We start from the raw sequence: 25,217 nt of genomic DNA on the forward strand, positions 1-25,217 counted from the left end.
GGGGGGGGGGGGGGGGGGGGGGGGGGGGGGGGGGGGGAGAGGGTGTGCTACTTCCAGGGGGAGCTACTTCCATCCCTTCCTGGTCTGTGAAGCCCCACCAGCTTCTCCTGACTTTGGACTTGAAGGCAGCAGGAGGGGCGTGAAGGGCTTTCCTTGGGGGAGAACTGGAGGCAGGGGCAGTGGAGGTAGAAGGAAGAGAACTTAGGCAGATGTCAATGACTCCAGAAGGGGTAGAGAACACAAAACAATGGGAAATCTGATAGGAAAGGATGGAACATTTCCATGAAAGGATACAAGGGCAACTGCCATTTATTGATCACTCTCACCGTGACCTTGACTCTGTGCTGTGTGTGTGCTCAGCTTCATTTGCTCATTTAATCTTTACACAACTCTACCAAGCAGGTACTATGAGCCCCCACGTTTTTCCCCTCTCAGAAGCGGAAAGTGAGGTTCAAAGAAAACAGAAACAATCAGGAGAGAATTTCTGAATCCTCCTACCACTAAGTCTAGAGACCCTCTGCCTCCATGTCCATACACTTTGCCTTTTCTCCTGTCACCACAGGTCAGCTGTCCCTGCTCCTAGCCAAAGCCACCTCCACGTGTGTGCCAGATCCTGTTTTGCCTACTCAAGGAAATTTGTCTTGTAATTTTCTCTCCTTTTTTTTTTTGCATCCTTGATTTCTCCTCTCCTGGGTCACTGCCATCAGCATACAAATATGTCATGAAGCTCCCATCTTTAAAAGGCTTTCTGTTGGCTCTGTGTAGTCCCACACTATTTCTTATTTGTAAAGAACTGAATATACTTGTTGCCGCTATTTCTTTTTTCCTCAGTCTCCCTGAAACCCAGTCCAATCAAGCACCTGTCCCCACCTCTGGACAAGGTCACCTGTCCCACCACCTTGCCAAATTCAGCAGTCAGTCCTCAGCTGCTGCTTCCCTTGATCTCTCAGCTGCATTGGATACTGCTGCTCATTTTCCCTTTGGGTAACTCTCTCTGCACTTGGCTCCTGGAGCCCCACACTCCTGCTTTCCTTTCTGGGATCCTCCTCTGGGGCCATCCTGTGAAGTGGCAAGTTACCCTAATTACAGACCAGAGCTCAAGAGGAAAAAGAGCAGTTCTTGAGCCCCATCTTATCAAGTTTGGCAAATAAAGTTATCTCCATCATTAACTTTCATTTGGACAGCTCTTGGGTAATGTGTTAGGGATTTGAAAGTGGAGAGGAAGGAAGCCGTTTAGCTTTCTGGAGGTAACCACCTGGAGAAGCCTAGGGGTGCAGGGCTGTTGCTGAACCTGGCTTGGGCCCATAAATGCCATGGGCTGCCCAAAGTGTGACTGTTTCCCATTCACAATGAAAGAAAAACAAGTTTTCCTTTTCAGAGGGAGCTTTCCATAATTACATTTCCTGTAAACGGAGTATTAGAGGTGGTACGGTCAGGAAATAGCACAAAAAGACAAGCTGAAAAGGTAGTTTCTAACAGTCACATTTGACAAAGTTAAAGGAACTTCCATGCTGAACAACAGATTGTGGAGAAAAGGGGAAGAACTAGCCATTTCTCAGGTGAGGCAAGGCTGCTGTCCCAGACGGGGACAGGGGCGGGGAGTTAGGCGTGGTCAGGGTCTGCTCGTGGGGCTTCAGAAGCCTGGGGCCATGCAGGGGCTGGGTGTTGTCCCCTGCAAGGCCAGGCCAGGCCTGCTTCTACCTTCCCACAGCAGCTGGCTACCTTCATGCATTCATTCATTAATTCATTCGTGTCCTGGGGGCCTGTTCTGGGGCTTCACTGTGCTAGGCCTTGGATATAAAAGGATGAATAAAACCATCTGTTCATAGATAGTTAACAGCACATATGTTCAGAAAATTCAAGTTCCCTTAATTGGATACCAAGCAAAGGACTTCTAGACCACTTCAGCCCTATCTCTGTGTCAGGAGGAGAATTTTCTGGAACGCCTGGACTTTCTAGAAGGCAGTTCTTGGCCCATGCGTAAGATGGGGTAGACCTATTCTGACAGAATTTGGGCGGAACCAGAGGGAATAATTACCATCATCTTAGCTTCTTTGGGGTTTTACCTGATACAATAGGGCAGTGGGAGGTCACAGAGGAGCCAGGATCAGATGCAAGAGACCCATGGGAACCTCAGGGCTAGACACAGCCCTGTAAGTGAAGAACAGTCACAGAACACAGAACTTCATGAAAAAAAGAAAGGCTCTGGAGAGAGAAGGTTTAGAAGGCCAGGGGAGGCTTCACTGTGAGGGAGAGAGATTGGAAAGGCCAGGAACTGCTGCTCCCTGTGTGTGGTGATGGTGTGGGGGAGGGGGCAGTAGACCCCTAAGAACTGGATATAGCTCCTGGTTTCTTGTAAGCAGGAAAACCAGCTGGACAGTCTTCAGAGCCATCTGCCCCTTTGGTATCATGACATCTGAGCTCTGGGGAACTTGGAGGCATTCTGCAAAGTGGGTGACTCCTGGGTTCTGGGGAAGGATGCGGGTCAGCTAGACCCCTGTGGGACAAGCTTGGCCCTGGATGTGGTACCCTGGAGAAGGTGAGGCTTGAGCCTTTAAGGATACACAGAAGTTAGCCAAGAGCAGAAGAGAATTCTAGGCAGAGGGGCCAGCACATTCAAAACCACAGAGTTGGAAGAAAGTTCATAGAACAGTGAGAGGAACTCAGTGGGCTGGAAGAATAGGGTGTATGTGGAACGTGGATAAAGGTTCTGCCTCCATTCTCCTCAGGTTTGCCCACTCCTGTGCTCACACCGATCTCTCTCCTCACCTCCAGCAGAGCCTCTCTGTATTTGGGTATCAACCCTTCTTCCTCCCCACCCCTATACCTATGTGTCAGGAGCCTACTAGGCTCGTACTAGAACTGAGCACTGTTACATGCCCATCCCCGCCTACACATCACTCCTGTCCTTCTAACACCCTGGCGCCACAAACAGGGGCCAGTAATGCTGGCTTTTTAAAAGCATCCTGGTTTATTCTATCGATACTGGCCGATTCTCCTTCCTGGCTGTTAATACTGTTATGTCCATTTTGCAGAGAAAGAAAAGAAGGCTGAGAGGATTTAAGACATGTGGCCAAAGCACAAAGCAGAAAAATGGAGATTCAGACTTGGGCTTGTCTCAATCCAAGGTCTGACTGTTAAGCTCTCTGACTCACAAATGAAAACTTGAAAGTGTGAGAGGGTGCCGATGGCCTGACCCACCACGGGGCACCCTGACAGGCCCCCTGGCCCCGGGGATGTGGTAGAACTCGGGAGCAGTGCAGGTCCGGGGCAGCCTGGTGGGGTAGGAGGATGCTCTGGAACGGACAAGCCAGCTAGACTTTCATGACCCTGACCGCACGGTGTGAGCAGCTTGCAGTGGGGGCTGGAGGGCCAAGGTTACTAGGCCAGCAGCATCCTGCTTCTGGCTCCTGGGTAAGGACACCGCTGGCCTGTCCTCCAGCATGACCATTGCTATTGCTGTTCCCCTTCCAGGTCTCTTTCTCCTCCCCTAAGAGCGGGATGCTTCTCTGGTCCTGGTTGAAACAAGTCACCTGAGCCCCTGCCTTTTCCAAAATGCCTGCGGAGACTGCCGGCTGTAAGTCAGCGCATGCGCAGCCCGGCTCACAGACCCAGCCTGGGGCAGCGGAGGCTTTGTGTCAGCTGGCTGGGGTGGGGGCAGAGGCGACAGCCGGCAGCCCCGGGGAGCCCCGGACCCTTCCAGCCCTGGGGCTCCAGAGGCCCCAGCATGCGGACGGCCCTGTGGGGTCGGTGAATCCCAGGTGTGTGGGACAAGCAGGACTGGCCGGGAGACTGGCCGGGAAGGCATTACCCCTGCCTTCACGGAGCGCAGTCTGCGGGGAGCCTGAAGCCTTTGGTCGGATCTTCCGAGTTCCACCAAGGATGGGAGGCCGGCCTGGTGTTCAGAGCAGGCAGCGTGGGCCCAGTCTCATTTTTATGTGGGCGGCCTGGTTCCTTGCGTGGGGTGCTGGGCAGATTCTGACGATGAGTCCTGCTGGGGTCCTGCTGGGGTGGGCTGGGCTTGGCCCCAGCAACCACATGTGACTTGTTTCTGGTGTGTGTTTGCCACTGTCATGCCTCCCTCTTTCTCTCTCTCTCTCAACCCTCTTCAAGTCTGCATGTGGATGTTCCTTTTCTATTTTTGAGCATGGCTATATTGTTTTATGTTTCATTTCTCTTTACTTTGTATTTGGAGGTAAAAGGGGCCAATTCTAGCATGAGCTTAATCTTCCATGTTGTCCCACAAGTCCTGGAATTCCTCACCCATCTCCTAATTGCCCACTTAGCACTGAGGACACACATCATAGGCTTCTGGTCCTGGACCCATCAGTAACCAGCTGGTGATGAAGACAAGCCCCTTCCCCTCTCTGGGCCTCCTCTTTGGTCTGTAAACTGGGGGAGTTGGAGGAAGGGATGGGGAAGATGGGAGCAGCAGGCTGCTGGAGACCAGTGACACCCCCACTTATGTGGGATCTGGAATTTAATCCTTAGCAAGGAGACTCACTGCACCGCCTCATGCACATGGGGGGAATAGGCAGCCTGATGTCATGGAGACAGATAGAGAACTCTGAATCAGGAATAACTAGGTTCTAGTCCCACCTTGTGCCTGGCTGGCTATGTGACCTGGAGCAAAAGGTAATCCTTGAACTTCAGTTTCTTTACCTGTGACATGGGACAGCAATGTCTGTCCTCCCTGAAGGGAGAGGGGCTATTTCAAGGAAGTTGTGAGATAGTGTGTACGAAAAACACTTTTTACATCTTAAGTCCTGTGTGCATGCAAAATGTTATCACTTTGCAGCTTGGGCTCCCTGGGAAGCAGATTCTGAGACATGTGGAGTGTTCTGGATGTTACCAAGAAATGCCCTTGGGATCAGCACCTATGGAAGGCGGCGGGGGGGGGCGGGAGGTGTGTGGCGGGAAGCAGGATGGGGCAGAGGAGAAGCCGGGCTGTGTGTAGTCCTCAAAGCCTCAACCAACCTCGTGGGGAGCTCTGGAGTTAAAATGTCCCCTTTGTACTGTCCTCCATTGGGCCACAGTGGTTGGGCTTCTATTCCCACATCACTGGGTGAGGGCGTCTCTGGCAGGGAGGACCATGGGCAAGGCGGCTCTCTGTAGCTGAGACTCTCTGCCTGATGCAGCTGACAGCCCTGTCAGCAGTTGGGACAAGTCTTTTCTTGAAGGAAGGTCTGGGGGGGTCCACCTCCATGCCCATCTCTTTACTTTTGTCACTTATGGTCATACCTAACGGTCAGGCTGTCCTGATCAAAGACTTGATATTATAGGGATCCTGACATTCTGGTACTATTTGCTAGCTCTTTTTTTTTTTTATAAAGATTTTATTTATTTATTTATTTGACAGAGACACAGCGAGACAGGAAACACAAGCAGGGGGAGTAGGAGAGGGAGAAATAGGCTTCCTGCGGAAGCCTGAGGTGGGACCCGATCCCAGGACCCTGGGATCATGACCCGAGCCGAAGGTAGACGCCTAATGACTGAGCCACCCAGGTGCCCCACTATTTGCTAGCTCTTGTTACACATTTTAGATTCATGACTTTAGTCTTTAATTTCTGAGGAAAGAATGGGAAATTCCTTTGCTGTCTGCTGTGGGGCCCAGAAAACTATTCCATCTGGCTTTGCCTGGGAGCAAAATAGACTCTGCTGGAACTGGCTATTAACAGGAAACAAAAGCCAATGAATTGATTTAATTAAAAAATGCTACGTGTGTGTACACGAGGTGCACATGTGAAGATGTATATGCATCTGAACGTGCATGATGACCTGGACAAGAGAGGCTGCAGGGGCAGGTGTCCGAGGTAGACATGCCCCCAGGAATTGGTGGGTGTGCTTCTGAGAAGGTCATTGTGTGTGTGTGTGTGTGTGTATGTATATGTCATTCATTCATTCATTCTCCAGTTCCTTATGAAGCAGCTATAATGTGCTGGATGCCGTGCTGGGAACTGGAATGAGAACAGATCACACAGTCTCTGTCTCTGGAAGCTTATCGTCTCCTGGGGAGACAGATGATTCAGTGTAGGCATCTGGGGTACAGTGTGGTAAGAGGACTAACGGGGGCACTGTGGGAACTCCCAGTGGGTACCCAAATCAGACTGGGGGAGCAAGGGCCGATGCGAGGCTTTCCCTGGGACAGGAAAGCCTGAAGCGGAGTCGTGAAGGCTAAGCAGGAGTTCCTCAGGCGAAGATGATGGGGAGGACTGAGGAGCAGCGCTTTCATGTGCAGAGAGAACCGACAGGCAAGGAGGTCAGAGGATAACAGTAAGGGCAGGTCAGAGGACAGAGTGGGGGTGCAAGGGGGGCAGAGATCGGCAGACCCCTGAAGCCTTATGCCTCCAGTGGGGGAGTGTGAACTTTCTCGTGAAGAGGGAGTTGACAGCCCTGGTTTCATCCTAGAGGTGCTCTCTGGTGGCGGTGGGGGGCAGTGGAGGCAGAGGATGGCAGCGCCCGGATGTGTCCCTGTGCCCATGTTTATAAGGATGTATACACAGGACTGCGTGTGTGTGTGTGTGTGTGCACGTGCGCACATCTGGAGTCTGCACCAGCTGTGCGGCCCCCGTGGACTTGTTTTCCACTCCCACCTTCTGGCCTTGGCAGCCCCATGGGCCCAGGGGGATGGCTGTCTTGCCGCTGACTCAGAGTGAGGGCCGTGACAGGGGAGTCGGTCAGGGGCTAGCCTGCAGGTGTTTCCTCGAGGGCCGTGGTCCCAGCCCTGCCCACTGGGCTAACAGTGGGGTGGCCAGCAGGCGGGCAGGGAGTGCATGTGCTGCCTGGTCTGTGCAGAGCACCCCACTTCCCTGAGTGAGGCCGGGCCGGCAGCCAATGCCTGGCCCAGGCCCATACATCTGGGGGGACAGCATCCCCCGGGCTGGGGGAGGGGTTGCCATGGGTCAGCTTGCCCTTACTGGGTCTCCCCTCTCTGGCTACCCACTCTTCAAGTGCTGAAGTCATATATTTTGATCTTAACTGTCTAATAAAATGCTTAACTGTGCTCTCCTGCCTCTTGAAAATTTATGACCAAAAAAACCCATTTATCACATTTCTTTAGCCCTTAATGTGGGCCACAGGAAAGGAAGGGGCCTTTGGTTTTGTAATCGTGTAAGGTCTCAGAACTGTATGGTGAGTGATTATGAACTTAGAATTGAGTCCAAATTTCAATGCTACACTTACTATATAAGCTTATTCTCTCTGTGCCTCAGTTTCTTCATTCCTAAGACAAAGATGATAAAATCTCATAGGATCAAAAGTGTAAAGTACTTAGAACAGTGCCTGATGTACAATAAATATGCAGCTCTAAACCTTAGCTATTATTACACGGGTTTGAATTCTCCTAAGTGTAACCCTAACTCATCTGATGAAAAGTTGTGACCTTTTTGGGTCTCATCTGCAAAAAGGAAGGGTTGGCCAATCTTTTACTCCTAAGGACCAACACCTGTCCCCCACCAACTTGTTCTTGTTCTGACATGCATTTTTGCTTTTGAAAGATTTTGCATGCCAAACTTCATTTGTTAAATAATAATCTGTATGTCCTCAGGTTTCTCCTGAGCTTATAAAATACTGGGAATGGTTCCCAATGCTCTTACTGAGAAGGCCTGGATCAGGAGAGATGATGTGTAAGGGACTCCCCCTCCCCTCCAGTTTCACATACTGGCATCTCCACAGCAAGAAGCAAGTGCCTTCAGATACTTCTGGGCCATAGAACAGGTAACCCAGTTGACCCTGAACTAGAAGATACTTCCCATTGGCTTTTGGAATGCCCTGGGGCCCTGGTGTCAATGTCTTTCATAGTTATCATTCTGAGTAGCATGCATTCCAGCCAAGTTATGGACTGGACAGGGCTACACCTAGTGTTTGGGAAATCCAAGAGTGAGTTACTAAGGCTGGGAAAGGCCATTTTTATGGTGACTGATACTCTGGTCTGATGAGTCCTATATACTAGTACTTTCTATACATTAGCTCTTTATATTTTCATAATAATCTTCCAAGGCAGTTATTATCATCCCCAATGACTAGAGGATACAACTACAGCTCAGAGATTTGATTAGCCCAGGTTCAGCTGGCTAGAAAATGGCAGCATTGGTTAGTATTTCTCTCAGATATTAAATCCCATAATTCTTACTTCCTCTGAAGCAGTAATCGTGTCCACTTGATAGGTGAGGAAACTGAGGCCTAGCAAAGTTAAGGGACTTTTCCAAAGTCAGAGAGCTAAGAATCAGCCAAGTGGGAGTTGGCCCCAACACGAATGCTTTTTCTGCCCCAGCTGTGGGCAGCGGGCGAGCCGGGAGGCGCCCCCACTCCGGCATGCAGGGCAGCCTGTGGGAAGGCCTCAGTCCTCAGTGGCTTTGTCAGGCGGGGTGAGCCTTACCTTGGATGTCATCATTGAACATGCAGTATTTGTTGCGGTATTTGTTGAGCAGGCGGAAGGCATTGGCGTTGGCAAAGTCTTCAAACTGGATGAGGCAATTTATTCCAAACCTGTGGGCAGGGAAAGGGAAGCACTCATGATTGCCTCCCCATGGCCAGTCCCTGGCAGATCCCAGCCTGCCCTGGGGAGTGGAGAGGCACAGGATAGGAGGTAGTGGGGGCAGCATGGCCCCTGTGCTGGGGTTTCTGCCACCTGGTTGGCTCCTGGACTCCTGGGCTCTGCCTGCCCCCATGATGGATGAGGATGGGGAAGGGACAGAGTAGGAACACCTGGGTCTGGAGGTCTGCTGAGCCCATATTCCTGGCTCTAATGTAGGCTGGGGGCTGCCGTGGGCTATGGATGGCAGACCCTGGGGGGTGATGGCAAGACCTGAGATGGGGCCTGCCCTCCTTGGGGCCTGCGGCCATCTGAAATCCCAGCAGCAAGCTCACTCCCACCCAAGTGCATGCAGAAACCCTGACTTCCCAACCACTGGGGCCTACAGAGCCTCTGTAGCCTGCACATATCTCCCTGGGTGGGTCCTGAGACCTGGAGATCCTCCACCAGACTCTCCTGGGTTCACGCACTCCTGAGCACTTCCTGCTCAGATGCAAGGAAGGCTGGCAAGGCCACTATGTGAAGCCACTGTCATCTATCCACACTTTGATAAGGGTGTTCGCCAACTTGCAGGTACACAAGAATCAGTTTGGGAGCTTGTTCGAAATACAGAGCCCCAGGCTCATCTTCCAGAGATTCTCACTCAGTGAGTTTGGGGCAGGGCTTGGGAATGTACTTTTTTTCCCTCCAGGTTTATTGTGGTAGAATTCACAAAAATCATATATTTAAGACGTACAGTGGGATACTGTGATATACATATACATTATGAAATGATGACCACCCCCAGATTGTTTGGATTCTGATAGTCCAGAAGCTCTGAGAAATACTGCCTTGGTGGATGAAGACAATGCCCATTAAGCTGCTTGATATGCCTTATTCAAAATCTATGCTACAATTGACTGTTAGATTTCAGGGTCAGGGAAAAGTTTGTATTTCCTACAAAGCGACTGTATTATTCGTAACCCATTTTTCCTGTTGACATTGTGAGAAAGCTGAGCACTCAGTTTTCTGCTTCTGTGCTGCAGGCAACCTCAGTCCCCCTTTCTGCACACACCCTTCCCCTTCCTCCATTCTTGCTTTTGATCCTCATTGTGATAGTTTGTTCTATTGTGCCTTTTATTGGAAACAAGCATGACACAAATTATTAAAAATTACCTAATACATAGACATACATACATGGGTCCATTTGTCTCTAACAGTATCTGAGTTCACATTCATTGAGAAAAAGTGCCCTGATTGATCAGCCAGGAGTGCTGAGGCAGGAGCTAGGGAGAAGGGGTCTGCCACTCCCAACCTGGTGTGAACCAGAGGCTTGGGACCAGCTATGGAAAGAAAGATTTATGCCCCTGCTAGAAAATGTGGTGGGGGGGCCACACACCTGGTGGGCTCCCTGTGCTATTGGGGGCATTTTTACGATGAGGCTGGTGGCTATGAGGGATGAGTAGTACTGAATTAGCCCAGAAACTTCTTTTTCAACCTCATGATTTTGTGCCTGGCTTACCCTGCACAATAGAAATCCAGTGGCAGGTAAATATTTGCTCTTCTCATGGTCCTTCCAGAACCTTAGTGAGTTGAAGCTGTTGGTGGGAGGACCTGGAGGTGGGTTCATGTGACAGGGGCAGAAATGGAGAGACTGTGACTTCCACAGTCCAGTACTAGTAGTGCTGGGCATGGGTCAGCAGGTTGGTGCACCTGACCTGGCTCGGAGCAGTCTGACCCCTGTCACTGCACTCCTCAATTCTGCCTCGGTTTTCCATCTGTCAGGGGGCACAGTCATGTCTGCCTGGCCAACTGCAGTGGGCTTTTGTGAGCATGAAAAGCTGGGGTGATTTTTAAATTGTAAAGTGCAAAACACACGTGTCATCTTGGCCACAGTTCTTATTTACAGTCACAGAGCTAGTGCTATTTGTGGTGAGGAGAGGGGCTCGCTGCATCTCCAGACCTACCATCCGGCCCCCTTCTCCTTATACAGTGAATAAAACTGAAAAGGAAAACCTCCTGTGCACAAATATAATGCTATTCTTGCCGAGCCAAAATTTACTGTGAATTTTTTCCCAGGGTGTGAATTTCATGTATTTGGATTGGGAGGGGGACAGAGTGTCTTTGGTTGTTGGTGACATTTTGCTATATATAATCCTCACAAGATTCCCAGTGTTGCTCCATGACTGGCCTGGAGCTAAAATGCTGAAAAGGTCAGACAACAAAGCAATGGGATACATGTTCTTTCTCTCTTTCTTACACACACGTGCATGTGCGCACACACACACCCACACACCCCTCTCCTCCCCCCCCCACACTTGACCTTTAAGCAACACTACTCTGAGGTAAAAATAAGGTAAGAATTATAAATAAATACCTTCGTTCAGTGCACAATTACTCTTTCATATTAAATTGAGTTTTTTAATGAGTAAATTTTTATTTTACTTTACTTTTTACTTTTTACCTTTTAAATTTATTTTTTAAATCCAGTGTAGTTAACATGCAGTGTTATATTAGTTTCGGATGTACAATACAGTGATTCAACAATTCTATACATTACTCAGTGCTCATCAAGATAAGTGTACTCTTAATCCCCATCACCTGTTTCACCCATCCCCCACCCACCTCTCCTCTGCTAACCATCAGTTTGTTCTCTATAGTAAAGAGTCTGTTTTTTGGTTTGTTCCCCCTGCTTTGTTCATTTGTTTTGTTTCTTGAATTCCACATGAGTGAAATCATATGGTATAGGTCTTTTTCGGACTGGCTTACTTTGCTTAGCATAATACCCTCTAGTTCCATCCATGTTGTTGCAAATGGCAAGATTTCTTTTTTTATGGCGAATAATATTGTATTGTGTATATATACCACATCTTCTTTATCCATTCATCTATTGACAGACACTTAGGCTGCTTCTGTAATATGGCTATTATAAAGAACACTGCAATAAATATAGAGGTGCATATATCCTTTTGAATTAGTGTTTTCATATTCTTTGGGTAAATAGTAGTGTGATTGCTGGGTCATAGGGTAGTTCTATTTTTAATTTTTTGAGTAACCTCCATACTGTCTTCCACAGTAACTGGCTGCACCAGTTTGCCTTCCTACCAACAGTGCACTAAGGTTCCTTTTTCTCTATGTCCTTGCCAGCACTTGTTTCTTTCTTTCTTTCTTTCTTTTTTTTAAAGATTTTATTTATTTGACAGAGAGAGACACAGCGAGAGAGGGAACACAAGCAGAGGGAGTGGGAGAGGGAGAAGCAGGCTCCCCACAGAGCAGGGAGACGGATGCGGGGCTCGATACCAGGACTCTGGGACCATGACTTGAGCCGAAGGCAGACACTTAACGACTGAGCCACGCAGGCACCCTGACAGCACTTGTTTCTTGAGTTTTTAATTGTAATGATTCTGACAGGTGTGAGGTGATATCTCATTGTGGTTTTGATTTGCATTTCCCTGAAGATGAGTGATGTTGAACATCTTTTCATGTATCCGTTGGCATCTGTATGTCATCTTTGGAGAAATGTCGGTTCATGTCTTCTGCCCATTTTTTACTTGGATTATTTATTTTTATTTTGGTATTAAGTTGTATAAGTTCTTTACATATTTTGGATACTAACCCTTTACCAGATATGTCATTTGCAGATATCTTCTCCCATTCTCCCATAGGTTGTCTTTTAGTTTTGTTGGTTGTTTCTTCTGCTGTGCAGAAGCTTTTTATTTCGATGTAGTTCCAATACTTTATTTTTGCTTTTGTTTCCCTTGTCTCAGACATATCTAGAAAGAAGTTGCTTTGCCTGATGTCAGAGAAATTACAGCCTCTGTTCTCTTCTAGGATTTTTATGGTTTCAAGTCTCACATTTAGGTCCTTAATCCATTTTGAATTAATTTTTCGTGTATGGTGTAAGAAAGTGGTCCAGTTTCATTCTTTTGCATGTAGCTGTCCAGTTTTCCCAATACCATATGTTGACGAGACTTTTTCCCACTAGATATTCTTTCCTGCTTTGTCGAAGATTAACTGACTATATAATTGTGGGTTTATTTCTGGTCTTTCTATTCTGTTTTATTGATGTGTCTGTTTCTTTGCCAGTACCATACTGTTTTGATTACTACAGCTTTGTAATATAACTTGAAGTCTGGAATTGTGATACCTTCAGGGTTTTTTTTGTTTTTAAGATTGCTTTGGCTATTTGGGGTCTTTTGTGGTTCCCAGCAAATTTTAGGATTGTTTTTTCTAGTTCTGTAAAAAATGCTGTTGGTATTTTGATAGGGATTGTATCTGTAGATTGCTTTGGGTAATATAGACATTTTAACAATATTGTTCTTCCAGTCCATGAGCATGAAATGTCTTTCGATTTCTTTCTGTTGTCTTCAATTTCTTTCATCAGTGTTTTATAGTTTTCAGAGTACAGGTCTTTTACCTCTCTGGGTAAGTTTATTCTTAGGTATTTTATTCTTTTTGGTGCAGTTGTAAATGGGATTGTTTTCTTAATTTCTCTTTCTGCTGCTTCATTAGCAGTGTATAGAAATGCTACAGATTTCTGTACATTGGTTTTGTATTTTACAACGTTACTGAATTCATTTATTAGTTCTGGTAGTTTCTTGGTGGAGTCTTAGGGTTTTCTACATATAGTATCATGTCATCTGCCAATAGTGGAAGTTTTACTTCTTCCTTACCAATTTGGTTGCCTTTTATTTCTTCTTGTTGTCTGATTGCTGTGGGTAGGACTATGTTGAATAAAAGTGGTGAGAGTGGAAATCCTTGTCTTGTACCTGACCTTAGGGGAAAAGTTCTGTTTTTCCCCATTGAGTATGCTGTTAGCTGTGGGTTTTTCATATCTGGCCTTTATTATGTTGAGGTATATTCCCTCTAAGCTTACTTTGTTGAGGATTTTTATCATAAATGGATGTTGTACTTCGTCAAATGCTTTTTCTGCATAACTATTGAAATAATCATATGGTTTTTATCCTTTTTCTTATTGATGTGATGTATCATGTTGATTGATTTGCAAATATTGAACCATCCTTGCATCCCAGGAATAAATCCCACTTGACTGTGGTGAATGATTCTTTTAATGTGTGGTTGGATTCAGTTTGCCAATACTTTGTTGGGGATTTTTGCATCTATGTTCATCAAAAGTACTGGCCTGTAGTTCTCTTTTTTGTGGTGTCTTTATCTGATTTTTGTATCAGGGTATTGCTGGCCTCATAGAATGAATTCGGAAGTTTTTCTTCCTCTTTTTTTTTTTTTTTTTTTTTGGAAAAATTTGAGAAGACTAGGTATTAATTCTTCTTTAAATGTTAAGTAGAATTCACCCGTGAAGCTTCTGGTCCTGGACTTTTGTTTGTTGGGAGTTTTTTGATTATTGATTCAATTTCATTGCTGGTAATCAGTCTGTTCTATTTTTCTATTTCTTCCTGCTTCAGTTTTGGTATGTTGCATGTTTCTAGGAATGTTTCCATTTCTTCTAGGCTGTTCAATTTGTTGGCATATAATTTTTCATAATATTCTCTTACAATCCTTTGTATTTCTGTAGTGTCGGTTGTTATTTCTCTCTTTGATTTGTGATTTTATTTATTTGAGTTCTCTCTCTCTCTCTGAGTCTGGCTAGAGATTTACCAATTGTGTTAATCTTTTCAAAGAATCTCCTGGTTTCAGTGATCTGTTCTACTGTTTTTTTTTTTTAGTTTTCATATCATTTATTTCTGCTCTGATCTTTATTATTTTCTTCCTTCTGCTGGGTTTGGGTTTTCTTTGTTCTTCTTTTTCTAGCTCCCTTAGGTGTAAGGTTAGGCTATTTATTGAGATTTTTCTTGCTTCTTGAGGTAGGCCTGTATTGCTATAAACTTCCCTCTTAGAATCGCTTTTGCTTCATCCCAGAGATTTTGTACTGTTATTTTTCATTTTCATTTTTTTTTTTATTCATTGTTTAGTACCGTGTTATTTAACCTCCACATATTTGTGGTCTTTTCAGATTTTTTCTTGTGATTGATTTCTAGTTTCATAGCATTTTGATCAGAAAAGATGCATGGTATGACTTTGATCTTTTTGAATTTGTTGAGACTTGTTTTATGGCCTAATATGTGATCTATTCTGAAGAATGTTCCATGTGCATATGAAAAGAATGTGTATTCTGCTCCTTTTGGATTGAATGTTCTGAATATATCTGTTAAATTCATCTGGTTTGGTGTGTCATTCAAAGTCACTCTTTCCTTATTGATTCTCTATTTGGATGATCTGTCCACTGATGTAAGTGGGGTATTAAAATCCCCTACTATTATTGTATCACTATTCAGTTAGTTCCTTTATGTTTGTTATTAACTGTTTTATGCATTTGGGTGCTTCCATTTTGGGTGCATAAATATTTACAATTGTTATATCTTCTTGTTGGATTGTCCCCTTTATTATTATATAGTGCCCCTCTTTGTCTATTTTTACAGTCTTAGTATGAAAGTCTATTTTGTCAGATATAAGTATTGCTACTCTGGTTTTCCATTTGCATGATAAATGTTTCTCCATACCCTCACTTTCAGTCTGCATGTGTCTTTAGATCTCAAATGAGTCTCTTGTAGGCAGCATTTAGATGGATCTTGTTTTTATCCATGCCATCACTCTCTTTTGATTGGAGCATTTAATCCATTACATTCAAAGTAATTATTGATAAGTATGTATTTATTGCCATTTTGTTACTTGTTTTGTGGTTGTTTTTGTAGTTCCTCTCTGATCCTTTCTTCTCTTGTTCTCTTTTATAGTTTCCTGACTTTCTTTAGTGATATACTTGGATACTTTTCTCTTTACTCTTTGCATATCTATTACTGATTTTTGATTTGTGGTTACCATTTGGTTTGTATATAACATCTTCTGCAGATAGCAGTCTATATTAGGTTGATGGCTGCTTACATTTGAGCCCTTTACTCAAATTCCTTACTCCTTTCTTCACCACATTTCTGATATATGGTATCATACTGTACATCCTTTTATTTTGTGAGTCCCTTGATGATTTTTACAGATATACTTATTTTTATTCCTTTTGTGCTTTCTATTTTTTTTTACTCTTATTTATGGTCTTTCCTTTCCACTCAAAGAATTCCCTTTAACATTTCTTGTAGGGCTGGTTTAGTTGTCATGAACTCTTTTAGCTTTTGTCTTGAAACTATTTCTCCTATTCTGAATGATAGCCTTGCTGAATAGAGTATTCTTGGCTGCAGATTTTTCCCTTTCAACACTTAGAATATATTATGCCACTCTCTTCTGGCTTGGAAAGTTTCTGCTTAAAAATCCCCTGATAGCCTTATAGGGTTTCCCTTGTATATAACTGTCTTCTTTTCTCTTGCCTTTTTTTTTTTTTAATTTATGTATTTATTTGAGAGAGAGAGTGCGAGTGGGGGAAGGGGCAGAGGGAGAGGGAGACAAGCAGACTCCCTGCTGAGCAAGGAACCTGACATGGGGCTCGATCCCAGGACTCTGAGATCATGACCTGAGCTGAAATCAAGAGTCGGCCACTCAACTGACTGAGCTACCCAGGGACCCCTTCTCTTGCTGCTTTCAGATTTTTCTGCAAGTTCAAAGTGGGGAGGTTTGACCCTTCTCGGTAAGAGCGACATGGGGCAGGAATATCTGAAGGTGGAGTATTTTCAAGTCTCCTTGGAGTGGAGACACAGCAGACCAGCTGAGCGAGGAAGGCCGAGGCAGGCCCCCTCCAGGTAGGACAGCTGGCGCAGAGGAGCCCCTAGAAAGGGGACCTGCTCAGGTGCGCGACTCTGGGCTCAGGGCGGTTTCCTGATTTTAGTGCTGGCAGCATATTGCTGACCTTTCCTGCCAGAAGCTGCCCCCTCACTGTGGAGGCTCCTCCTGTTTTGTCCCCTTCTGCACGTCTGAACTCTTCACCCTGAAGCCCTGGCAGGCGCTCAGGATTGTCTGATGCTTCTCCAGTGGAGAATTGCTGCAATGGAGAAAGGCCCCTCCCCAAGCCACACACAGAGCTGCCCAGACTTTTCCACCCTGGAGACTCAGCTGGGAAATGGCCTTGGAGCTGCCAGGGAAGGCATTCCAAGGCCAGGGCTCACTTAAAGACACAGGGCTGACGGGTGGCTGGTTAGTTTGGTTTTTTTTCCCCCAGTGCTCAGGCACGAGGAAGCCTGCAAAAGGCGACCTATGTCTGGGAGCTTGAGCGAGCTGGGTATGACAGTGTGACAAGACCCAGTCCAGGACTAACAGAGCTGTGTACCAGCCACCTGGGATGCAGCTGCCCCAGGATGAGGAGATTCTAAGGTAGATGCTCTGCCCACCCCGCTAGCAAGCTGACTAAATGTTGCGCGAGGGACGTGGTGTGAGCAAAACATTCCTGGCGCTGCAGACCTGCTTTCTCTGTTCCATAGGTCAGGACCTGCCATTCTTTCAAACACCTGGGTCTAACCTCTTTCAGGCCTGAACAAACACAAGGGACCTGGAAGGAGCAGGTGAATTTGCTCAGCCTGTCTCCAAACCAGATGACTAAAAGCAACATTCATATTTCCATGGGAGGCCAGTCTGGTCCCCCAATAAAACCCCTCCACATAAGATTCTCACAGCAGAGTGCTCAGGGAGAACACCAGTTGTCACCCAGTGGGAAGTGATTTCTTTGATTTATTTTTTCCTCCTAGGAACTAGAGCTGACAGAATCACGAAAGTTCTTGGTCTTTTTTTTTTTTTTTTTTAATTTTATATACTCCATTAAACTCTAGTCCCTTGAGATGTTCTCAGAAAGTTTCTGTGGCTAAATATGTTTGAGAAACTCTGAATGTTACATGTAACATATGCAATGTATATTGAAGGCTCTGAAAAGTCCTGAATTAAGAAACCTGTTTAAGCAAGCATTTTTAAAACTTCTTTGACCAGACTTTACCTTCTGTGTCCGCCGCCCCCCCCCCCCCATCTATGGCAGAGCACACTTAAACAGACACAGCTCTCCACAGAAAGAACTTTGTACCAGGTGGGGCTGGGTGAATTCAGGGCAAGGTCATCTCTCCCTGGGATTACTGCAACTGCCTCTTCTGGCCGGGATCCTACGATAACTAATCTCACTTCTTCCAGGTTTATTCCCCTTCTCCCAATCCATCCTCCTTGTATTTGTAAACACAAATCTGTGCAGACCACTTATTTTCTGAAAATCCATACAGGGCTCCCACTGCCTTTAGGATTATATCCAAACTCCTTGGCTGGTACTCACTTTGGCCCCAACCTTAATGCCTAACCTCTGCCTGTTTCTTCCCACACCCTGGACACATCCTGCTGTTTCCCAGTTATCACGGGTCCTTGCACAGCTCCATGTTTTTGCTTAAGTGCCTAGAAGGCCCCCTTTCACCCAGGCCAACTCCTACCCAAACTGAAAGGCCTAGCTTAAATGTCACCTCTTCTAGGAAGGCTTCCCTTTTCCATTGCTTTCCCTACCCTCAGGGTAGTACTAATTCTTTTCTTCTCTGGACTGCCATGATATTCTGCATATATCTTTATCATAGCATATATCACCTTGCATTACAATTATTTATTGACATTTTTGTTTCAATTATTTTTTTTTTTCTAGAGAGAGAGAGAGAACGTGTGCGCAGTGCGGGGGAGAAGGGCAGAGGGAGAGGGAGAGAGAGAATCTTAGGCGGGCTCCGTGCCCAGCGTGAAGCCCAATCCCACAACCCTGAGATCATGACCTGAGCTGAAATCAAGAGTCAGACGTTTAACCAACTGACCCACCCAGGTGCCCCTCAGTTTCAGTTATTAAAGAAATGTATTCAGCAGGGTATCCTCTTTGTGCCAGGAACTATCCTAGGTATGACATAAAAGTTCAATCCAGCAAACATGTCTAAGTATCTGCTGTGAACAAGGGACCACCTTACCTGCAAGATCAGAAAGGCAAATACAAGAATCTCAGAATGATGGGAACCAAAGAAAATAAAAAAGCCATTGTAACATACTGTGGCCAGTGTAATAATAAAGGTATGTGCTAGGTATGTGGGAGGCCTCCAAGGGAGCAGGCAGCTCTGCCCTGGGGGTGGGGGGATGGGGGTGGGAGGCAGTGAGGGTTTCACAGGTGTGGCCTGAAGGAAGAGCAGAGATTCACAGGAAGACTGTGCAGGTGGGGGGGGAAGAAGGGCGACTCAAGCAGAAGGAATAGCACATGCGTGTGGGATGAGAGTAGGGGGCCTTCCTGGAGCTGCAGGAAAATAAACAGAGCTGGAGCTTGGGTGGGGGGTGGGAGAAAGGGGGGCAGTCGGGGGAGGCCAGCCTGGGTACAGGCTGTGTAAAGAGCCTAGATAGTCTGGAGGGCAGGGGGGCTCACTGAGGGGCTGTAGGCAGGAAAGTGCATTTGTTTTAGGGAGTTCTTTGTGGCAGCACAGTGGATGACAGGGTGGACAGCTGGGAGGACGAACTGGAGACAAGGAGGCAGGTCAACTCCAGTGAGAGACCATGAAGTCCTACTGGTACAAGGCATTGCAGACAGACTGGACAGAGCGGGAGAGAATGGGCTAGCTAAACGGGGTGAAGGAGGACGGGCAGAATGTCAGGGAGTGGAAAGAACTTTGGGATCATGCCCTTAGGCAAGTTATTTAATCCAAATTTCAGTCTTCACTGATGATAGAGTGGGCTATCAATACCTCTTTTGCAGTCCTGGTGTTAGAATTAAATGAGATAATGTGTATAAAGCCTCCCATGCCATAGGCATGGAGTGCATGGAAGGGATGGTTTTGGTTTTTTTTTAAGATTTTATTTATTTACTTGGGAGAGAGAGAGAGAGAGAGAATGCGTGCACACAGGCAGGGGGAGGGGTAGAGGGAGAAGGAGAAGCAGACTCCCTGCAGAGCAGGGAGCCCGACTCGGGACTCGATCCCAGGACCCTGGGACCATGACCTGAGCCGAAGGCAGACGCTCAATCGACTGAGCCACCCAGGTACCCAAGGGGATAGTTTTTAAGGGCAGGATGCATTGAGAGGCCAGATGTGGAAGATTAAGGAGAAGGAGCCCAGAATGGGGGACAGGGACGTCCACTGCTCACTGAGGTTGGGGATAGGGAAAGACCGGCAAACTTACTTGATAGGATAGGCTTGGCATGTGCAGAGTCTGAGGTGCTGGGATGTCCAGGTGGACGTGTTCTTAAAGCAGTAGGCTCTGCATGAGGCTCAGCAGACAGGAACGTGAAGTTCAGGGCATTGTGAACAGTCAAAGTCATGGGACTGGATGAGGGTCTTGGGCAGAGCATGTGCAGTGAGCAGGAAGCAGGGTCAAGGACAGAGTCCTGGTGCCTGCATACGTCCAAGGAGCAGAGGGAAGGAGAGTCAGCAGGGCAGCCAGTGAGGCAGAAGGGGATCAGCAGAGCAGGGGTCACAGGAGCCACGGGACGGGCTTTGGTCGGGAGTGTCAGATGCTGCTGGGATGTCAAGGCCAAGGGGATCTTGAAGTGTCTATGGGGGCTGGTGTTTCGATGACCATTCATGACCTTTTCCAAACTACATTCAGTAGAGTGGTGGCAGGGGACCATACTGCAGGGGATTAAAGGGTAAACAGAAGGGGAGGAAAGGTCAGTGACGATCAGTTTCAAGAAGCTTGGCTGTGAAGTAGGGAAGGGGTGACAGCCATTGGGGGATGAGGGACTGAAGGATGGATTCATTTTAGAGATGGGGGTGTACCTCTAAGGTAAAGGAGCTCTTGTGGAGGAGAGGTGAGAGAAGCAGTGATGGGGAGATCCTAGGGAAATGGGGGAGGTGGGAGCCAGAGTCCAGTTAGAGCGTGAGGAAGACATGTACCCTGCAGTCGTGGACGGGTGCATCCGAAGCCCTTACACCACTGCTCCACCACAGATGTGCACGAGGGAGTGACTCGTTCTGCTGGGGCAGGGGTTTGGAAGGGGATCACAAGCATGGTGGGGACACTATTCCGTAGGCGAGGAAACTGGAAACAATGGATTGCAGAAAGTGGGAATACTGAGCCTGCAAAAGAGAAAGCCAAGTGGAATGAGGCATCACGATTATCTTCAGAGACATGAAGGACTGATCTGTGGACAAGGAATAAAGTGGACTTACTTTATGTGGCCTGGGGGGGAAAAAGCAGAGCCAACAGGTGGGAGTCAGAAGGATACCCATTTCAGCGCTCTCTATGGCAGAGATTTCAAACACTGGATGGAAAGAGGCTACCGGTCACTGGAAGGGATGCTGTGGTCACTGGAAGTTGGTGACTGGAAGGTGTGATCCCTTCCACTTGGTACGGAAGTTGCGGAAGGGAGTCCAGTCAGGGGGTGAGGGTGGACCTCTGAGGCCCTGCCCTTCCTAAGTCCAGCCCCGGGAGATCCCCCTGGCGTGCTAGGCTCTGGCAGCCAGACTGGCGGGCTCCTGTGGCTGGCGTTCTGGCTTGATGGGGAAAACTCCATTGAGTAACAAGATAGTCACAGGAAGCAGCAACTTCTAAGCAAAAGTACCAGAATAATGTGGCCGGTCCTCAGGCGCTGCTCTGACGGCCAGCCCTGGCCAGACAGAAAACTTCAGGAACAGTATGGATTTCCTCCTCAATTTCCTGGTTTGTCTGAGCTCCTGGGCAAGCACGCAAATGGCGCCAGAAATCCCAGTGCTGGGAAGAGGATGGTGGCTGACGTGCTGACCTTGTGGCCTCTCAAAGGGCAGAAGTCAGCACCAGGTTTCTCCTCTAGGGCACAACCTTCTGCTCCTAAAGCCCGTGCACTTTTCCCAGCCACCAACCTGCTGGCCGGCTGTGGGGTGTCAGCATTCACACCAGCTCTGATCCGCCCAGAGGCTGTACATTTTAGCTGTAATAAAGCCACTGATGTTGCACAAACCTTCTCTGATTAGTGTGGCCTGTTCTGATCTCTCTCTTTAGGTGGACTACGGCCACATACATCACGTCTTCAACCTCCTCAGAGTCTCAACTGCCCCTCTCCCATAGACCTGACTACATTTTACCTTGAATTATGCTGGTCTGGGGGTGGAGGCAATAAGGTCTGAAATCCCGGTCCACGTGTGTGGGCTTTCAGGACAGAAGTGAGCCACAGCGGGGGAGGGGGAGAAAAGGAAACACTCGGCGAGGTTAGGGGACAGACTAGATCAAAGCAGCATGGGGCAGTGTCCTTGAGGGCAGGGAGGGGTCTTATTTGCCTCTGTATGACACAAAAGCTGAAGAAGGAGCTCTCACTGACCCCCTTTTCCGGCCTCCAGCTCTGGACAAACAAGCATGCCGCAGTATGCCCAGTGCCCTCAGCCTGCCTGGCCCAGTCAGTGCTGGGAACAAATGGAAGCATGAATGATGGAAGGCAGAGAACAGTCCCTCCACCGAGTGCCCCACCGTACACATCCTCAGGGCGTCAGCTCCCCTTGGAGCCACACGCCCCTGTTCCAGAGGCCCCAGCAGCGAAGTGTCCTTGGGTCACCTCCATTCAGGCCGTTCCCTTTACCCCCGTGGCTTAGGTTAACACAGACGAGGCCAAGAGCCGGACGACCTTCCCAGCCAGGCGGGGAGAGCAGGCCGCAGGGGGTTTGCAGTAAACCGCCTCAGGTTTTGGAGTCACATGGGTGTGGGGCAAGTCCAAACTCCTGTAATTTCTAGCTGGATGATTTTGGACAAGTTACTTAACCTTTCTGAGCCTGAGTTTCTTTATCTCTAAGGGCGCTGTGATAATTAAAGGTAAAGCCCCCAGCACAGAGGGGGTGCTCTGTAAAAGTGAGTGGCTAGCTCTTTTCTGGGAAGAAGGACTTTTAAATCTTTTAAATCTAACCCAATGTCCCAAGCCCTTTGACCGCTGTGTTCCCACCGGCCACCCTGATTGACACTGCAGGCAGGGCCCTTTGCCAGGTGTACGCTAAATCTACACAAACTCAGGGGTGAATATATTCTTTTTTTCCCCTAGTCGATTATAAACTCCTGAGAGCAAAGTCTATTTCTGACTTACCACTATGTTCAATACATATCTGTCCTCTGAATGAATGCATATATGGATAATTACATGAATGAAGAAATAAACAAATGCTGCCTTGAACGATTTTCTGATTATTTTATGTGTCCAGATTACAATGTCAGGAAGAATGACTCCTCCAGGACAGGTCTGCTCTTTGTATTGGCCACACTCTGAGGCACAGAGAAAGCGCATGATAAATACCGGCTGAAAGGAAGCTTGGAAGCAATTTCAGGAATTACGTGAGTCAGAGCAAACAACTGGATAGGTTCCCCTTAATTTCCCGCTGCTTTTATCATTATCTGACCATGGGGAAATAATTTACTTCCTGGGTCTCAGTTTACCCACCTATAAAGGGACAGAATTGGGTCAAGTGAACAGGCTGTTTCTTGCTCTGGTATTCTAAGATTGTGAGATTACAGTCCTAGGGAGGGCCGGGTGGGAAAATGAGGTTAAGACACAGATCGAACTGCAGGAGGCATTCCTAAAATTCAGTATATACTTGAAAATACTGAGTAGTGGCAGTCTCTGCTGAGAGGGACTCAGAATGGGAACACTCCATTGAAACATTATAATCAGGGCTGGGAGCTAATACTCATGCTCTTTACAATCCCTTAAAATTAAAAAAAAAAATCTTGAAACTTTCTTTGTAGTCTGGATGCCATGAGCTTAAGGGTTTTCCTTTGTTTATACCATTTAAAAACCATCAGGAGTAGTTTGGAGCCAAAGAGCCTCAGCTTTTCCCATGGGGGTTGACTGCTCGAGGTGGGCTTGTAGTTTGCGAAAGGACCTGGAGGGGGCGCCCAGCTCTGGTGAGTGATGGGGCAACAGGACCACCCGCCATTTGGTGATTAAAGAAGGAAGAACCAAGAAGAGCCAGCTAACTGACCCAGATGCTGGAGAATTTTCCCATCACAAAAAAGAAATTATAATTACATGATATGATAGAGGTGTTCGCTAACCCTGTGGTGGTCATCATATTGCAATATATTTATCAAATCAACAGGTCATACACCGTAAATTTACACAGTGTTCTATGTTAATTATATCTCAATAAAAATAAAAAGTAAAAAACAAAGATGGTGTTTCCCTCACTGTTGGTAGCTAGGGAGTTTTGAAAATGGGAGCTGATGGCTGATTCCTCCAGAGCCCCCCCTTACGGTGAGGATGGGCAGGGCACTAACCCTGCCCTAGAACAAGCTGGCAAGAGTATGCTAAGTAGGATAGCTTCCAAAAGACCTTCCCTCCATTTATCTTCTTTGCCTACTGTATCAAGAAGGTGTCTGGAGTATGTTGGACTGTCTTTCATGTAAAATAATAGAGATAGAAAGTATCCAAATTAGAGGGTGGGTTCTGGAGTGAGACTACCTCGGTTCACAGCTTGGCTTCACCATTAACCAGAGGCGTGACCTTGGACAAGCTCCCTAACCTTTCTGTGCCTCAGTTTCCTTATCTGTAAATTGTGCATTCATTCAATAAGTGTTAATTGAAAATCCACAGTACATTTAGCATTGTTCTGGGTATTTGAGATGTAGCAGTGAACAGAAGAGTCAAAGATCCCTCCCTCCCTGCAACTTCTATTTTAGTGGGACAGGACAAAAATTACCTACTTAATAGGACTATTGTATTAAATGACAGAATGTATGTGAATTGCTTTGTTGTCTACAGGAGCCTAGGTTAGCCCACACTGAATTCACCAGAGGGAGAAGGGTGGGATGCTTGCCTGCTTCTTTCTTTCTTTAGTGGACTTTTTTTTTTTTTTTAATACAAGGAACTATTTCTAGGAAAGCATTGATGCTTAACTCATTATTAAAAAAATTCATTATTTTTTCTAATCACAAAAGAGATGCCAGTGCACAAACAATCAAACGTTATAGAAATGAATGGCTTGGAAAGCGAAAATCCCTGGCAACCTCATCCTTTAACTACAGGCACTGTTAACAGCTTGGTGTAGATGCATCCAGATACTTTTTTCTGTATAGACCTTATCTTGACGGAATCTTTTGCTTTTCAGAGTTTTTTCCAGTTATCCAACTTTATTAAAAAACAATCTGGTTAAGCCTAATAAAATGAATGTGGTAGAATAAGAAGAAACTGTGTGTGTGTGTGTGTGTGTGTGTGTGAATGAACAAGACACAGAGAAAGAGAGACAAAGAGAAAATGAGAGGAATGGACCACACTATGGGATTGTTTGGAATTGCTATATCCCCTCTGGCATGACATGAGGAGGCTTGGACTTGGGGGCTCCAGTCTTATCCACCCTTTCTTTCTCTTGAGAAATGCTCTGTGTCATCAGTAGCAGCTCAGAAAAATCTTTCCTGAGGGGCGCCTGGGTGGCTCAGTGGGTTAAGTGTCTGACTCTCGATTTCGGCTCAGGTCATGATCTCAGGGTCCTGAGATTAAGCCCCACATCAGGCTCCCCACTAGGTACAGAGTCTGCTTGAGGATGCTTTCCTTCTGCCCCTCCCCCACCCCCCTCCTCTATCTCTCAAATAAATAAATCTTAAAAAAAAAAAATCTTTCCTGATAAAACACCCTGGTTTCCCATTTCCTTTCTGGATAATCAGGCATAGGAATGGAGAGTCTCTGAAATGCCCTCAGGTAGTATGTTTTGAGGACATGGGTTTTTTGATGGTGTCCTGGCCTAATGCTCTGCTGGATTTCCAGGAGTCTGTTTTTCATTTTCAGAAAACTTTTTTTTTTTTTGGTTCTTTTTCAAATTTGCTTGCTGGTTTTTTTTCCAAATGTTTTGTACTTTCCTTATTACTTCATTCTTGTGAA

The 25,217-nt window shown here is 46.6% G+C and overlaps 1 protein-coding gene across 1 annotated transcript in view; it reads right to left on the reverse strand.

Annotated features, from left to right (window-relative positions):
- Positions 1-25,217, reverse strand: part of ME3 (malic enzyme 3) — a 202,317-nt gene that overhangs the window by 24,370 nt on the left and 152,730 nt on the right. The window contains exon 7 of the mRNA XM_044919338.1: positions 8,378-8,487. Coding sequence (XP_044775273.1) covers positions 8,378-8,487 — 110 coding nt within the window. The remainder of the gene's footprint in view (positions 1-8,377; positions 8,488-25,217) is intronic.

The sequence above is a fragment of the Neomonachus schauinslandi genome, chromosome 11 (assembly GCF_002201575.2).
Source record: "Neomonachus schauinslandi chromosome 11, ASM220157v2, whole genome shotgun sequence".
Taxonomy (NCBI): Eukaryota; Metazoa; Chordata; class Mammalia; order Carnivora; family Phocidae; genus Neomonachus; species Neomonachus schauinslandi.